The 18,719-nt window shown below is 49.9% G+C and overlaps 1 protein-coding gene across 1 annotated transcript in view; it reads right to left on the bottom strand.

Annotated features, from left to right (window-relative positions):
• The window catches only part of LOC142783987 (uncharacterized), a 64,313-nt gene extending 47,182 nt beyond the window's left edge, over positions 1–17,131 (bottom strand). Inside the window, exon 1 of the mRNA XM_075882601.1 lies at positions 17,108–17,131. Within this exon, the coding sequence (XP_075738716.1) occupies positions 17,108–17,131 (24 nt within the window). The remainder of the gene's footprint in view (positions 1–17,107) is intronic.
• Positions 17,132–18,719: the final 1,588 nt, after the last annotated feature.

Raw genomic sequence — 18,719 nt, 5'->3', positions numbered from 1 at the left:
GAGAACATATCTTCAAAGCTATCAGCGCATAGAAAAAAACAACACACTACTCCCGGGTGGGCTCGAACCTCCAACCTTTCGGTTAACAGCCAATCGCGCCAGCCAATTGCGCCACGGAGACAGTCCTGCCCCACTCTCACCACCATCAGAACATATCTTCAAAGCTATCAGCACAAAGAAAAAAAAATCGCCGCACCACCACTGGGTGGGCTCGAACCTCCAACCTTTCGGCTAACACCCGATCGCGCTAGCCAATTGCGCCACGGAGACAGTCGTGCTCTACTCTCATCACCATCAGAACTTATCTTCAAAGCTATCAGCGCAAAAAAAAGCAACACACTACTCCCGGGAGGGCTCAAACCTCCAACTGTTCAGCCAATTGCACCACGGGGACAGTCCTGCTCCACTCTCACCACCGTCAGAACATTTCTTCAGAGCTATCAGCCCAAAGAAAAAAAAGCGCCGCACCACCACCGGGTGGGCTCGAACCTCCAACCTTTCGGTTAATAGCTGATCGCGCTAGCCAATTACGCCACGGAGACAGTCGTGCTCCACTCTCACCACCATCAAACATATCTTCAAAGCTATCAGCGCAAAGAAAAAAGCAACACATCTGTCCCGGGAAAGTCGAAACTCCAACCTTTCGGTTAACAGCTGATTGTCCTAGCCAATTGCGCCACGGAGACAGTCGTGCTCCACTCTCACCACCGTCAGAACATTTCTTCAGAACTATCAGCCCAAAGAAAAAAAAGCGCCGCACCACCACCGCGTGGGCTCGAACCTCCAACCTTTCGGTTAACAGCCGATCGCGCTAGCCAATTGCGCCATGGAGACAGTTCTGCTCCACTCTCACCACCATCAGAACATATCTTCAAAGCCATCAGCCCAAAGAAAAAAAAGCACCGCACCACCACTGGGTGGGCTCGAACCTCCAACCTTTCGGTTAACAGCCAATCGCGCTAGCCAATTGCGCCAAGGAGACAGTCCTGCTCCACTCTTACCACCATCAGAACATATCTTCAAAGCCATCAGCCCAAAGAAGAAAAAGCGCCGCACCACCACTGGGTGGGCTCGAAGCTCCAACCTTTCGGTTAACAGCCGATCGCGCTAGCCAATTGCCCCACGGAGACAGTCGTGCTCCACTCTCTCCACCATCAGAACATATCTTCAAAGCTATCAGCCCAAAGAAAAAAAAGCGCCGAACCACCACCGGATGGGCTCGAACCTCCAACATTTCGGTTAACAGCCGATCGCGCTAGCCAACTGCGCAACGGAGTTAGTCGTGCTCCACCCTCACCACCATCAGAACATATTTTCAAAGCTATCAGCGCAAAGAAAAAAGCAACACACCACTCCCGGGAGGGCTCGAAACTCCAACCTTTCGGTTAACAGCCGATCGTGCTAGCCAATTGCGCCACAGAGACACTCCTGCTCTACTCACACCACCATCAAAACATATCTTGAATGCTATCAGCCTAAAGAAAAAAAGCGCCGCAACACCACCGGGTGGGCTCGAACCTCCAACTTTTCGGTTAACAGCCGATCGCGCTAGCCAATTGCGCAACGGAGACAGTCCTGCTCCACTCTCACCACCGTCAGAACATATCTTCAAAGCTATCAGCCCAAAGAAAAAAAGCGCCGCAACACCAACGGTGGGCTCGAACCTTATACTTTTCGGTTAACAGCCGATCACGCTAGCCAATTGCGCCTGGAGACAGTCCTGCTCCACTCTCACCACCATCAGAACATATCTTCAAAGCTATCAGCCCACAGAAAAAAAGCGCCGCACCACCACCGGGAGAGCTCGAACCTCCAACTTTTCGGTTAACAGCCGATCGCGTTAGCCAATTGCGCCACGGAGACCGTCCTGCTCCACTCTCACCACCGTCAGAACATTTATTCAGAGCTATCGGCCCAAAGAAAAAAAAGCGCCGCACCACCACCGGGTGGGCTTGAACCTCCAACCTTTTGGTTAACAGCCGATCGCGCTAGCCAGTCGCGCCACGGAGACAGTCGGGCTCCACTCTCACCACCATCAGAACATATCTTCAAAGCTATCAGCACAAAGAAAAAAAACAGCCGCAGCACCACCGGGTGGGCTCGAACCTCCAACCTTTCGGTTAACAGCCAATCGCGCTAGCCAATTGCGCTACGGAGACAATCGTGCTCCACTCTCCCCACCATCAGAACATATCTTCAAAGCTATCAGCCCAAAGAAAAAAAGCGCCGCACCAACACGGGTGGGCTCGAAACTCCAACCTTTCGGTTAACAGCCGATCGCGCTAGCCAACTACGCCACGGAGACAGTCCTGCTCCACTCTCACCACCATCAGAACATATCTTCAAAGCTATCAGCCCAAAGAAAAAAAGCGCACCGCCACCACCGTGTTGGCTCGAACCTCCAACTTTTCGGTTAACAGCCGATCGCGCTACCCAATTGCGCCACGGAGACAGTCCTTCTCCACTCTCACCACTTCAGAACATATCTTCAAAGCTATCAGCCCAAAGAAAAAAAAGCGCCGCACCACCACCGGGTGGGCTCGAAACTCCAACCTTTCGGTTAACAGCCAATCGCGCTAGCCATTTGCGCCACGGAGATAGTCCTGCTCCACTCTCACCACCATCAGACCTCCAACCTTTCGGTTAACAGCCAATCGCGGTAGCCATTTGCGCCACGGAGATAGTCCTGCTCCACTCTCACCACCATCAGCACATATCTTCAAAGCTATCAGCACAAAGAAAAAAAAGCGCCGAACCACCACCGGGTGGGCTCGAACCTCCAACCTTTCGTTTAACAGCCGATCGCGCTAGCCAACTGCGCCACGGAGAAAGTCGTGCTCCACCCTCACCACCATCAGAACATATCTTCAAAGCTATCAGCGCAAAGAAAAAAGCAACACACCTGTCCCGGGAGGGCTCGAAACTCCAACCTTTCGGTTAACAGCCGATCGCCCTAGCCAATTTCGCCACGGAGACAGTCCTGCTCTACTCTCACCACCATCAGAACATATCTTCAAAGCTATCAGCCCAAAGGAAAAAAAGCGCCGCACCACCACCGGGTGGGCTCGAAACTCTAACCTTTCGGTTAACAGCCGATCACGCTAGCCAATTCCGCCACGGAGACAGTTTTGCCCCACTCTCACCACCATTAGAACATATCTTCAAAGCTATCAGCCCAAAGAAAAAAAGCACCGCACCACCACCGGGTGGGCTCGAACCTCCAACCTTTCGATTAACAGCCGATCGCGCTAGCCAATTGCCCCACGGAGACAGTCGTGCTCCACTCTCACCACCGTCAGAACATTTCTTCAGAGCTATCAGCCCACAGAAAAAAAAAGCGCCGCACAACCACCGGGTGGGCTCGAACATCCAACCTTTCGGTTAACAGCCGATCGCGCTAGCCAATTGCGCTACGGAGACAATCGTGCTCCACTCTCACCACCATCAGAACATATCTTCAAAGCTATCAGCCCAAAGAAAAAAAGCGCCGCACCAACACGGGTGGGCTCGAAACTCCAACCTTTCGGTTAACAGCCGATCGCGCTAGCCAACTACGCCACGGAGACAGTCCTGCTCCACTCTCACCACCATCAGAACATATCTTCAAAGCTATCAGCCCAAAGAAAAAAAAGCGCCGCACCACCACCGGGTGGGCTCGAACCTCCGACCTTTTGGTTAACAGCCGATCGCGCTAGCCAATTGCGCCACGGAGACAGTCCTGCTCCACTCTCACCACCATCAGAACATATCTTCAAAGCTATCAGCCCAAAGAAAAAAATAGCGCCGCACCACCACTGGGTGGGCTTCAAGCTCCGACCTTTCGGTTAACAGCCGATCGCGCTAGCCTATTGCGCCACGGAGACAGTCGTGCTCCACTCTCACCACCATCAGACCTCCAACCTTTCGGTTAACAGCCAATCGCGCTAGCCATTTGCGCCACGGAGATAGTCCTGCTCCACTCTCACCACCATCAGAACATATCTTCAAAGCTATCAGCACAAAGAAAAAAAAAGTGCCGAACCACCACCGGGTGGGCTCGAACCTCCAACCTTTCGTTTAACAGCCGATCGCGCTAGCCAACTGCGCCACGGAGACAGTCGTGCTCCACCCTCACCAGCATCAGAACATATCTTCAAAGCTATCAGCGCAAAGAAAAAAGCAACACACCTGTCCCGGGAGGGCTCGAAACTCCAACCTTTCGGTTAACAGCCGATCGCCCTAGCCAATTTCGCCACGGAGACAGTCCTGCTCCACTCTCATCACCATCAGAACATATCTTCAAAGCTATCAGCACAAAGAAAAAAAAGCGCCGAACAACCACCGGATGGGCTCGAACCTCCAACCTTTCGGTTAACAGCCGATCGCGCTAGCCAACTGCGCAACGGAGTTAGTCGTGCTCCACCCTCACCACCATCAGAACATATTTTCAAAGCTATCAGCGCAAAGAAAAAAGCAACACACCACTCCCGGGAGGGCTTGAAACTCCAACCTTTCGGTTAACAGCCGATCGTGCTAGCCAATTGCGCCACAGAGACACTCCTGCTCTACTCACACCACCATCAAAACATATCTTGAATGCTATCAGCCTAAAGAAAAAAAGGCCGCAACACCACCGGGTGGGCTCGAACCTCCAACTTTTCGGTTAACAGCCGAACGCGCTAGCCAATTGCGCCTGGAGACAGTCCTGCTCCACTCTCGCCACCATCAGAACATATCTTCAAAGCTATCAGACCACAGAAAAAAAGCGCCGCACCACCACCGGGAGAGCTCGAACCTCCAACTTTTCGGTTAACAGCCGATCGCGTTAGCCAATTGCGCCACGGAGACCGTCCTGCTCCACTCTCACCACCGTCAGAACATTTCTTCAGAGCTATCAGCCCAAAGAAAAAAAAGCGCCGCACCACCACCGGGTGGGCTCGAACCTCCAACCTTTCGGTTAATAGCTGATCGCGCTAGCCAATTACGCCACGGAGACAGTCGTGCTCCACTCTCACCACCATCAAACATATCTTCAAAGCCATCAGCCCAAAGAAAAAAAAGCGCCGCACCACCACTGAGTGGGCTCGAACCTCCAACCTTTCGGTTAACAGCCAATCGCGCTAGCCAATTGCGCCACGGAGACAGTCCTGCTCCACTCTTACCACCATCAGAACATATCTTCAAAGCCATCAGCCCAAAGAAGAAAAAGCGCCGCACCACCACTGGGTGGGCTCGATGCTCCAACCTTTCGGTTAACAGCCGATCGCGCTAGCCAATTGTCCCACGGAGACAGTCGTGCTCCACTCTCTCCACCATCAGAACATATCTTCAAAGCCATCAGCCCAAAGAAAAAAAAGCGCCGCACCACCACTGGGTGGGCTCGAACCTCCAACCTTTCGGTTAACAGCCAATCGCGCTAGCCAATTGCGCCACGGAGACAGTCCTGCTCCACTCTTACCACCATCAGAACATATCTTCAAAGCCATCAGCCCAAAGAAGAAAAAGCGCCGCACCACCACTGGGTGGGCTCGAAGCTCCAACCTTTCGGTTAACAGCCGATCGCGCTAGCCAATTGTCCCACGGAGACAGTCGTGCTCCACTCTCTCCACCATCAGAACATATCTTCAAAGCTATCAGCCCAAAGAAAAAAAAGCACCGCACCACCACCGCGTGGGCTCGAACCTACAACCTTTCGGTTAACAGCCAATCGCGCTAGCCAATTGCGCCACGGAGATAGTCCTGCTCCACTCTCATCACCATCAGAACATATCTTCAAAGCTATCAGCACAAAGAAAAAAAAGCGCCGAACCACCACCGGATGGGCTCGAACCTCCAACCTTTCGGTTAACAGCCGATCGCGCTAGCCAACTGCGCAACGGAGTTAGTCGTGCTCCACCCTCACCACCATCAGAACATATTTTCAAAGCTATCAGCGCAAAGAAAAAAGCAACACACCACTCCCGGGAGGGCTCGAAACTCCAACCTTTCGGTTAACAGCCGATCGTGCTAGCCAATTGCGCCACAGAGACACTCCTGCTCTACTCACACCACCATCAAAACATATCTTGAATGCTATCAGCCTAAAGAAAAAAAGGCCGCAACACCACCGGGTGGGCTCGAACCTCCAACTTTTCGGTTAACAGCCGAACGCGCTAGCCAATTGCGCCTGGAGACAGTCCTGCTCCACTCTCGCCACCATCAGAACTTATCTTCAAAGCTATCAGACCACAGAAAAAAAGCGCCGCACCACCACCGGGAGAGCTCGAACCTCCAACTTTTCGGTTAACAGCCGATCGCGTTAGCCAATTGCGCCACGGAGACCGTCCTGCTCCACTCTCACCACCGTCAGAACATTTCTTCAGAGCTATCGGCCCAAAGAAAAAAAAGCGCCGCACCACCACCGGGTGGGCTTGAACCTCCAACCTTTTGGTTAACAGCCGATCGCGCTAGCCAGTCGCGCCACGGAGACAGTCGGGCTCCACTCTCACCACCATCAGAACATATCTTCAAAGCTACCAGCACAAAGAAAAAAAACCGCCGCAGCACCACCGGGTGGGCTCGAACCTCCAACCTTTCGGTTAACAGCCAATCGCGCTAGCCAATTGCGCTACGGAGACAATCGTGCTCCACTCTCACCACCATCAGAACATATCTTCAAAGCTATCAGCCCAAAGAAAAAAAGCGCCGCACCAACACGGGTGGGCTCGAAACTCCAACCTTTCGGTTAACAGCCGATCGCGCTAGCCAACTACGCCACGGAGACAGTCCTGCTCCACTCTCACCACCATCAGAACATATCTTCAAAGCTATCAGCCCAAAGAAAAAAAGCGCACCACCACCACCAGGTTGGCTCGAACCTCCAACTTTTCGGTTAACAGCCGATCGCGCTACCCAATTGCGCCACGGAGACAGTCCTGCTCCACTCTCACCACTGCAGAACATATCTTCATAGCTATCAGCCCAAAGAAAAAAAAGCGCCGCACCACCACCGGGTGGGCTCGAAACTCCAACCTTTCGGTTAACAGCCAATCGCGCTAGCCATTTGCGCCACGGAGATAGTCCTGCTCCACACTCACCACCATCAGAACATATCTTCAAAGCTATTACCGCAAAGAAAAAAGCAACACACCGCTCCCGGGAGGGCTCGAAACTCCAACCTTTCGGGTAACAGCCGACCGCGCTAGCCCATTGCGCCACGGAGAGAGTCTTGCTCCACTCTCACCACCATCAGAACATATCTTCAAAGCTATCAGCGCAAAAAAAGCGCCACACCACCACCAAGTGGGCTCGAACCTCCAACATTTCGGTTAACAGCCGATCGCGCTAGCCAGTTGCGCCATGGAGACAGTCGTGCTCCACTCTCATCACCATGAGAACATATCTTTAAAGCTATCAGCGCATAGAAAAAACAACAAACTCCTCCCGTGTGGGCTCGAACCTCCAACCTTTCGGTTAACAGCCAATCGCGCCAGCCAATTGCCCCACGGAGACAGTCCTGCCCCACTCTCACCACCATCAGAACATATCTTCAAAGCTATCAGCACAAAGAAAAAAAAAGCACCGCACCACCACTGGGTAAGCTCGAACCTCCAACCTTTCGGCTAACACCCGATCGCGCTAGCCAATTGCGCCACGGAGACAGTCGTGCTCTTCTCTCATCACCATCAGAACTTATCTTCAAAGCTATCAGCGCAAAAAAAAGCAACACACTACTCCCGGGAGGGCTCGAACCTCCAACTGTTCAGCCAATTGCGCCACGGGGACAGTCCTGCTCCACTCTGACCACCGTCAGAACATTTCTTCAGAGCTATCAGCCCAAAGAAAAAAAGCGCCGCACCACCACCGGGTGGGCTCGAACCTCCAACCTTTCGGTTAATAGCTGATCGCGCTAGCCAATTACGCCACAGAGACAGTCGTGCTCCACTCTCACCACCATCAAACATATCTTCAAAGCTATCAGCGCAAAGAAAAAAGCAACACATCTGTCCCGGGAAAGTCGAAACTCCAACCTTTCGGTTAACAGCTGATTGTCCTAGCCAATTGCGCCACGGAGACAGTCGTGCTCCACTCTCACCACCGTCAGAACATTTCTTCAGAACTATCAGCCCAAAGAAAAAAAAGCGCCGCACCACCACCGCGTGGGCTCGAACCTCCAACCTTTCGGTTAACAGCCGATCGCGCTAGCCAATTGCGCCATGGAGACAGTTCTGCTCCACTCTCACCACCATCAGAACATATCTTCAAAGCCATCAGCCCAAAGCAAAAAAAGCGCCGCACCACCACTGGGTGGGCTCGAACCTCCAACCTTTCGGTTAACAGCCAATCGCGCTAGCCAATTGCGCCACGGAGACAGTCCTGCTCCACTCTTACCACCATCAGAACATATCTTCAAAGCCATCAGCCCAAAGAAAAAAAAGCGCCGCACCACCACCGGGTGGGCTTGAACCTCCAACCTTTTGGATAACAGCCGATCGCGCTAGCCAGTCGCGCCACGGAGACAGTCGGGCTCCACTCTCACCACCATCAGAACATATCTTCAAAGCTATCAGCACAAAGAAAAAAAACCGCCGCAGCACCACCGGGTGGGCTCGAACCTCCAACCTTTCGGTTAACAGCCAATCGCGCTAGCCAATTGCGCTACGGAGACAATCGTGCTCCACTCTCACCACCATCAGAACATATCTTCAAAGCTATCAGCCCAAAGAAAAAAAGCGCCGCACCAAAACGGGTGAGCTCGAAACTCCAGCCTTTCGGTTAACAGCCGATCGCGCTAGCCAACTACGCCACGGAGACAGTCCTGCTCCACTCTCACCACCATCAGAACATATCTTCAAAGCTATCAGCCCCCCAAAAAAAGCACATCACCACCACCGGGTTGGCTCGAACCTCCAACTTTTCGGTTAACAGCCGATCGCGCTACCCAATTGCGCCACGGAGACAGTCCTGCTCCACTCTCACCACTTCAGAACACATCTTCAAAGCTATCAGCCCAAAGAAAAAAAAGCGCCGCACCACCACCGGGTGGGCTCGAAACTCCAACCTTTCGGTTAACAGCCAATCGCGCTAGCCATTTGCGCCACGGAGATAGTCCTGCTCCACTCTCACCACCATCAGAACATATCTTCAAAGCCATCAGCCCAAAGAAAAAAAAGCGCCGCACCACCACTGGGTGGGCTCGAACCTCCAACCTTTCGGTTAACAGCCAATCGCGCTAGCCAATTGCGCCACGGAGACAGTCCTGCTCCACTCTTACCACCATCAGAACATATCTTTAAAGCCATCAGCCCAAAGAAGAAAAAGCGCCGCACCACCACTGGGTGGGCTCGAAGCTCCAACCTTTCGGTTAACAGCCGATCGCGCTAGCCAATTGCCCCACGGAGACAGTCGTGCTCCACTCTCTCCACCATCAGAACATATCTTCAAAGTTATCAGCCCAAAGAAAAAAAAGCACCGCACCACCACCGCGTGGGCTCGAACCTACAACCTTTCGGTTAACAGCCAATCGCGCTAGCCAATTGCGCCACGGAGATAGTCCTCCTCCACTCTCATCACCATCAGAACATATCTTCAAAGCTATCAGCACAAAGAAAAAAAAGCGCCGAACCACCACCGGATGGGCTCGAACCTCCAACCTTTCGGTTAACAGCCGATCGCGCTAGCCAACTGCGCAACGGAGTTAGTCGTGCTCCACCCTCACCACCATCAGAACATATTTTCAAAGCTATCAGCGCAAAAAAAAGCAACACACCACTCCCGGGAGGGCTCGAAACTCCAACCTTTCGGTTAACAGCCGATCGTGCTAGCCAATTGCGCCACAGAGACACTCCTGCTCTACTCACACCACCATCAAAACATATCTTGAATGCTATCAGCCTAAAGAAAAAAAGGCCGCAACACCACCGGGTGGGCTCGAACCTCCAACTTTTCGGTTAACAGCCGAACGCGCTAGCCAATTGCGCAACAGAGACAGTCCTGCTCCACTCTCACCACCGTCAGAACATATCTTCAAAGCTATCAGCCCAAAGAAAAAAAGCGCCGCAACACCAACGGTGGGCTCGAACCTTATACTTTTCGGTTAACAGCCGATCACGCTAGCCAATTGCGCCTGGAGACAGTCCTGCTCCACTCTCACCACCATCAGAACATATCTTCAAAGCTATCAGCCCACAGAAAAAAAGCGCCGCACCACCACCGGGAGAGCTCGAACCTCCAACTTTTCGGTTAACAGCCGATCGCGTTAGCCAATTGCGCCACGGAGACCGTCCTGCTCCACTCTCACCACCGTCAGAACATTTCTTCAGAGCTATCGGCCCAAAGAAAAAAAAGCGCCGCACCACCACCGGGTGGGCTTGAACCTCCAACCTTTTGGTTAACAGCCGATCGCGCTAGCCAGACGCGCCACGGAGACAGTCGGGCTCCACTCTCACCACCATCAGAACATATCTTCAAAGCTATCAGCACAAAGAAAAAAAACTGCCGCAGCACCACCGGGTGGGCTCGAACCTCCAACCTTTCGGTTAACAGCCAATCGCGCTAGCCAATTGCGCTACGGAGACAATCGTGCTCCACTCTCACTACCATCAGAACATATCTTCAAAGCTATCAGCCCAAAGAAAAAAAGCGCCGCACCAACACGTGTGGGCTCGAAACTCCAACCTTTCGGTTAACAGCCGATCGCGCTAGCCAACTACGCCACGGAGACAGTCCTGCTCTACTCTCACCACCATCAGAACATATCTTCAAAGCTATCAGCCCAAAGAAAAAAAGCGCACCACCACCACCGGGTTGGCTCGAACCTCCAACTTTTCGGTTAACAGCCGATCGCGCTACCCAATTGCGCCACGGAGACAGTCCTGCTCCACTCTCACCACTTCAGAACATATCTTCAAAGCTATCAGCCCAAAGAAAAAAAAGCGCCGCACCACCACCGGGTGGGCTCGAAACTCAAACCTTTCGGTTAACAGCCAATCGCGCTAGCCATTTGCGCCACGGAGATAGTCCTGCTCCACACTCACCACCATCAGAACATATCTTCAAAGCTATTACCGCAAAGAAAAAAGCAACACACCGCTCCCGGGAGGGCTCGAAACTCCAACATTTCGGTTAACAGCCGATCGCGCTAGCCAGTTGCGCCACGGAGACAGTCGTGCTCCACTCTCATCACCATGAGAACATATCTTCAAAGCTATCAGCGCATAGAAAAAACAACACACTACTCCCGTGTGGGCTCGAACCTCCAACCTTTCGGTTAACAGCCAATCGCGCTAGCCAATTGCGCCACGGAGACAGTCCTGCCCCACTCTCACCACCATCAGAACATATCTTCAAAGCTATCAGCACAAAGAAAAAAAAGCGCCGCACCACCACTGGGTAAGCTCGAACCTCCAACCTTTCGGCTAACACCCGATCGCGCTAGCCAATTGCGCCACGGAGACAGTCGTGCTCTTCTCTCATCACCATCAGAACTTATCTTCAAAGCTATCAGCGCAAAAAAAAGCAACACACTACTCCCGGGAGGGCTCGAACCTCCAACTGTTCAGCCAATTGCGCCACGGGGACAGTCCTGCTCCACTCTCACCACCGTCAGAACATTTCTTCAGAGCTATCAGCCCAAAGAAAAAAAAGCGCCGCACCACCACCGGGTGGGCTCGAACCTCCAACCTTTCGGTTAATAGCTGATCGCGCTAGCCAATTACGCCACGGAGACAGTCGTGCTCCACTCTCACCACCATCAAACATATCTTCAAAGCTATCAGCGCAAAGAAAAAAGCAACACATCTGTCCCGGGAAAGTCGAAACTCCAACCTTTCGGTTAACAGCTGATTGTCCTAGCCAATTGCGCCACGGAGACAGTCGTGCTCCACTCTCACCACCGTCAGAACATTTCTTCAGAACTATCAGCCCAAAGAAAAAAAAGCGCCGCACCACCACCGCGTGGGCTCGAACCTCCAACCTTTCGGTTAACAGCCGATCGCGCTAGCCAATTGCGCCATGGAGACAGTTCTGCTCCACTCTCACCACTATCAGAACATATCTTCAAAGCCATCAGCCCAAAGAAAAAAAAGCGCCGCACCACCACTGGGTGGGCTCGAACCTCCAACCTTTCGGTTAACAGCCGATCGCGCTAGCCAACTGCGCAACGGAGTTAGTCGTGCTCCACCCTCACCACCATCAGAACATAATTTCAAAGCTATCAGCGCAAAGAAAAAAGCAACACACCACTCCCTGGAGGGCTCGAAACTCCAACCTTTCGGTTAACAGCCGATCGTGCTAGCCAATTGCGCCACAGAGACACTCCTGCTCTACTCACACCACCATCAAAACATATCTTGAATGCTATCAGCCTAAAGAAAAAAAGGCCGCAACACCACCGGGTGGGCTCGAACCTCCAACTTTTCGGTTAACAGCCGAACGCGCTAGCCAATTGCGCAACAGAGACAGTCCTGCTCCACTCTCACCACCGTCAGAACATATCTTCAAAGCTATCAGCCCAAAGAAAAAAAGCGCCGCAACACCAACGGTGGGCTCGAACCTTATACTTTTCGGTTAACAGCCGATCACGCTAGCCAATTGCGCCTGGAGACAGTCCTGCTCCACTCTCACCACCATCAGAACATATCTTCAAAGCTATCAGCCCACAGAAAAAAAGCGCCGTACCACCACCGGGAGAGCTCGAACCTCCAACTTTTCGGTTAACAGCCGATCGCGTTAGCCAATTGCGCCACGGAGACCGTCCTGCTCCACTCTCACCACCGTCAGAACATTTCTTCAGAGCTATCGGCCCAAAGAAAAAAAAGCGCCGCACCACCACCGGGTGGGCTTGAACCTCCAACCTTTTGGTTAACAGCCGATCGCGCTAGCCAGACGCGCCACGGAGACAGTCGGGCTCCACTCTCACCACCATCAGAACATATCTTCAAAGCTATCAGCACAAAGAAAAAAAACCGCCGCAGCACCACCGGGTGGGCTCGAACCTCCAACCTTTCGGTTAACAGCCAATCGCGCTAGCCAATTGCGCTACGGAGACAATCGTGCTCCACTCTCACCACCATCAGAACATATCTTCAAAGCTATCAGCCCAAAGAAAAAAAGCGCCGCACCAACACGTTTGGGCTCGAAACTCCAACCTTTCGGTTAACAGCCGATCGCGCTAGCCAACTACGCCACGGAGACAGTCCTGCTCTACTCTCACCACCATCAGAACATATCTTCAAAGCTATCAGCCCAAAGAAAAAAAGCGCACCACCACCACCGGGTTGGCTCGAACCTCCAACTTTTCGGTTAACAGCCGATCGCGCTACCCAATTGCGCCACGGAGACAGTCCTGCTCCACTCTCACCACTTCAGAACATATCTTCAAAGCTATCAGCCCAAAGAAAAAAAAGCGCCGCACCACCACCGGGTGGGCTCGAAACTCCAACCTTTCGGTTAACAGCCAATCGCTCTAGCCATTTGCGCCACGGAGATAGTCCTGCTCCACACTCACCACCATCAGAACATATCTTCAAAGCTATTACCGCAAAGAAAAAAGCAACACACCGCTCCCGGGAGCACAAAAAAAGAAGTTAACTTCTTTGGCGCAAACAATACGGAAAAAAGGAAAAAAGAAGGCGAGGAAAGGAACAGATTGACGCCAAACTAACAACTGCTTTATTCTTCACACAGCAACGCATATATATGCCGAAACCACATACATTGCATGCGCACGCACAGCTTCGTATCGTATACGTAAAAATGAAAATTCCTTAAACCTTAATACATCACACCACACACCTGAAAGTACACGCGTGTTGTCAAAATTACACTTGTAGAACCCGATATCTTAACCAAGATGTGTACGCAAAAATTCATATTCGATGGCATGCAAAGAAACGGAAGTATCACTGATACAGTCAGCTCCGCTTTTCTTAATATGATAAGCCTCCAAAGCAAGTCTTGCATCTTCATTCCTGCTCCTGCCCAGAATCATCGTATCATGAAACCGTGGCGAACATCCAATGCAGGACTGCAAGTGAGCAACAAGATGAGCCCCTTTGTCTACCTTGTTAACTATTTTTTGCGCATGTTCCCTAAGACGCTCGTTTATGCAACGTCCCGTTTGCCCGATGTAGATCCTGCCACATACCAGAGGTATGCCATATACCACACAGGTGACGCAAGAAATAAAGCAGACACCGTGTTTTATTTTGCACCCAGTTTTGCTACTACCGCAGGTGCGGGAGCACAACTTCAAGAGTTTGTTGGGCGCAGAGAATACCAAGGAGACCCCATGCCTGTTAGCAACTCTCTTGAGTTGATGTGTGACCTTATGTAAATAAGGTATCACAACAGGCCTGAACGTATCACGTTCACATGTCGCCTTCTTTCTTGTTTTCCTTTTCTGAAGCAGGGCTTCAGCTACGGCTGTAAGGAGCGTCATAGGGTAACCTGCAGCCAAAATACGGCGTACCTGATTTTCAAAACTCTCCTGCATTTTATGAGCGCACGACTTTCTGAGAGCTGAATCTATGCAGGTTGAGACTATTCCTCTTTTAACCACTTTCGAGTGGGCCGACTTAAAATGTAACAGCTCTTTCTGTACACGGGGACTGTAAGCCCAACACACATGCCGGTAACATACCTCTAGACTAAGGTCAAGAGCTTGTAAGACATTTTTCTGGGGCAGCTCATGCGTGAAAGTGAGCCCTTGTCCATGTTGCTTAAAAGCATTTAAAACATCAGTCACCGTATCACTGTAGTCAGAGCCAAAATTTAAAAACACAATAAAATCATCTACATATCTAAAAACTCTTAAAACCTTAAAAACTTTAAACACATTTTGTAGAGACCTATCGACATGGGCTAAAAAAATGTTGACAAGTACAGGAGCAACACAGGATCCGATGCAAATGCCATCACGCTGAATAAAATGCTGGTCATTAAAAACTATAAAAGTGACCTTAAGATAGAATTCTAACAAACTCATAAAATTCGCCACGTTCAACCCGACCTCGTTCTGAAACGAGATAGCACCGTTTTCTTCAATGCATTCATGCACAGATAACAATAACCCTTGCTGCGGTACAGAGTAAAATAAATCCTGGACATCAACCGAAAACACATAGCCCACTTCTTCGTTCCCACTACAAAATTTTACTATATCTTCAGAATTCTTAGTGCGGAACGGGTCGTTGACACTTAACCACCCCAGCTTTTTCTGCAAAAATTGGCTTACGTTGTGTTGCCAACACCCAGACTCACTAATAATGGTTCTAAAAGGCGTATCAGGCTTGTGCGTTTTTACTGTGAAAAACACATTTAAACAATTGGCTTTACTTCTCTGAATACTCCTCGCAAGCGGCGCGAGCGCCAACTTGTTACAAAATTCCACAAATCTTGATTTTACGCGAATTTCGCTTTTCTTAACCGCTACAAAATTTTTTGTCACTGCTTGTAACGCTTTTTCATTAAAAGCCCCCCTTTCTACTACAACAAAACCACCTTCCTTGTCTCCCTGCAATAGACATAGGTTATTATTCCTTAAGTAGGACAACGTATGTTTAACACTGAAATCCATGCGTTTTGCTCCTTGCTTAGACACAGCTTTATCTAGGCACTCCACCCCTTCAAGTAGGCATCGATCGCGCACTACTTGCTGTGCCTTTGAAGCCACATTTCTATTGAAAGCCACCAATTCATGCGCAGGAATACTGGAAGGCATGCAAAACTTGGGCCCTTTGGACAACAAACGAGAAACATTTTCAGGCAGGCTAACATTACCTATTACTTTGACGTTAATTTTGGACCTAGGACTGTCCTTCTTTGCTGCAATGCACAAAACCTTTAAAAAGCATTTCCACCTAGCTTCAATGAGCTGGCCCGCAAGCCGAATCAAAGATCGGTATTTTTTAAGAGCCAGCCAGTAGGGGACACTGGAAAGGCACATATTCCAAAGCCAGTCCCGGAAGAAACGAACTTGTCGCCACATCTCTAACCGTAGAAGTTTACACAGTCTTTTGGTGTGAGCCCACGAGGGACATATGGGTCCAAACAAAGCACTCACATCTGCCGGAATCAATCCTTTGCGCAGGGAAAAACCATACACTCTTGCTCTGCAGGTTGCATGAATGATGTGGTCGAGCAATGCATTGACGTCCGCGGAAGAATATGGTGGAGACACACAAAAAGAAGGACCCACTGTACTAGAAAGGAACTTCAGTAAAACTTGCGTTGGGTCTAGTTGGTACATAGCACAAAAAAAGAAGTTAACTTCTTTGGCGCAAACAATACGGAAAAAAGGAAAAAAGAAGGCGAGGAAAGGAACAGATTGACGCCAAACTGACAACTGCTTTATTCTTCACACAGCAACGCATATATATGCCGAAACCACATACATTGCATGCGCACGCACAGCTTCGTATCGTATACGTAAAAATGAAAATTCCTTAAACCTTAATACATCACACCACACACCTGAAAGTACACGCGTGTTGTCAAAATTACACTTGTAGAACCCGATATCTTAACCAAGATGTGTACGCAAAAATTCATATTCGATGGCATGCAAAGAAACGGAAGTATCACTGATACAGTCAGCTCCGCTTTTCTTAATATGATAAGCCTCCAAAGCAAGTCTTGCATCTTCATTCCTGCTCCTGCCCAGAATCATCGTATCATGAAACCGTGGCGAACATCCAATGCAGGACTGCAAGTGAGCAACAAGATGAGCCCCTTTGTCTACCTTGTTAACTATTTTTTGCGCATGTTCCCTAAGACGCTCGTTTATGCAACGTCCCGTTTGCCCGATGTAGATCCTGCCACATACCAGAGGTATGCCATATACCACACAGGTGACGCAAGAAATAAAGCAGACACCGTGTTTTATTTTGCACCCAGTTTTGCTACTACCGCAGGTGCGGGAGCACAACTTCAAGAGTTTGTTGGGCGCAGAGAATACCAAGGAGACCCCATGCCTGTTAGCAACTCTCTTGAGTTGATGTGTGACCTTATGTAAATAAGGTATCACAACAGGCCTGAACGTATCACGTTCACATGTCGCCTTCTTTCTTGTTTTCCTTTTCTGAAGCAGGGCTTCAGCTACGGCTGTAAGGAGCGTCATAGGGTAACCTGCAGCCAAAATACGGCGTACCTGATTTTCAAAACTCTCCTGCATTTTATGAGCGCACGACTTTCTGAGAGCTGAATCTATGCAGGTTGAGACTATTCCTCTTTTAACCACTTTCGAGTGGGCCGACTTAAATTGTAACAGCTCTTTCTGTACACGGGGACTGTAAGCCCAACACACATGCCGGTAACATACCTCTAGACTAAGGTCAAGAGCTTGTAAGACATTTTTCTGGGGCAGCTCATGCGTGTAAGTGAGCCCTTGTCCATGTTGCTTAAAAGCATTTAAAACATCAGTCACCGTATCACTGTAGTCAGAGCCAAAATTTAAAAACACAATAAAATCATCTACATATCTAAAAACTCTTAAAACCTTAAAAACTTTAAACACATTTTGTAGAGACCTATCGACATGGGCTAAAAAAATGTTGACAAGTACAGGAGCAACACAGGATCCGATGCAAATGCCATCACGCTGAATAAAATGCTGGTCATTAAAAACTATAAAAGTGACCTTAAGATAGAATTCTAACAAACTCATAAAATTCGCCACGTTCAACCCGACCTCGTTCTGAAACGAGATAGCACCGTTTTCTTCAATGCATTCATGCACAGATAACAATAACCCTTGCTGCGGTACAGAGTAAAATAAATCCTGGACATCAACCGAAAACACATAGCCCACTTCTTCGTTCCCACTACAAAATTTTACTATATCTTCAGAATTCTTAGTGCGGAACGGGTCGTTGACACTTAACCACCCCAGCTTTTTCTGCAAAAATTGGCTTACGTTGTGTTGCCAACACCCAGACTCACTAATAATGGTTCTAAAAGGCGTATCAGGCTTGTGCGTTTTTACTGTGAAAAACACATTTAAACAATTGGCTTTACTTCTCTGAATACTCCTCGCAAGCGGCGCGAGCGCCAACTTGTTACAAAATTCCACAAATCTTGATTTTACGCGAATTTCGCTTTTCTTAACCGCTACAAAATTTTTTGTCACTGCTTGTAACGCTTTTTCATTAAAAGCCCCCCTTTCTACTACAACAAAACCACCTTCCTTGTCTCCCTGCAATAGACATAGGTTATTATTCCTTAAGTAGGACAACGTATGTTTAACACTGAAATCCATGCGTTTTGCTCCTTGCTTAGACACAGCTTTATCTAGGCACTCCACCCCTTCAAGTAGGCATCGATCGCGCACTACTTGCTGTGCCTTTGAAGCCACATTTCTATTGAAAGCCACCAATTCATGCGCAGGAATACTGGAAGGCATGCAAAACTTGGGCCCTTTGGACAACAAACGAGAAACATTTTCAGGCAGGCTAACATTACCTATTACTTTGACGTTAATTTTGGACCTAGGACTGTCCTTCTTTGCTGCAATGCACAAAACCTTTAAAAAGCATTTCCACCTAGCTTCAATGAGCTGGCCCGCAAGCCGAATCAAAGATCGGTATTTTTTAAGAGCCAGCCAGTAGGGGACACTGGAAAGGCACATATTCCAAAGCCAGTCCCGGAAGAAACGAACTTGTCGCCACATCTCTGACCGTAGAAGTTTACACAGTCTTTTGGTGTGAGCCCACGAGGGACATATGGGTCCAAACAAAGCACTCACATCTGCCGGAATCAATCCT

This window comes from Rhipicephalus microplus, unplaced genomic scaffold, assembly GCF_043290135.1.
Source record: "Rhipicephalus microplus isolate Deutch F79 unplaced genomic scaffold, USDA_Rmic scaffold_13, whole genome shotgun sequence".
NCBI classification, from domain to species: Eukaryota; Metazoa; Arthropoda; class Arachnida; order Ixodida; family Ixodidae; genus Rhipicephalus; species Rhipicephalus microplus.
The sequence above is the reverse complement of the archived record's forward strand: the minus strand, read 5'-3'. Positions and strand labels throughout refer to the sequence as shown.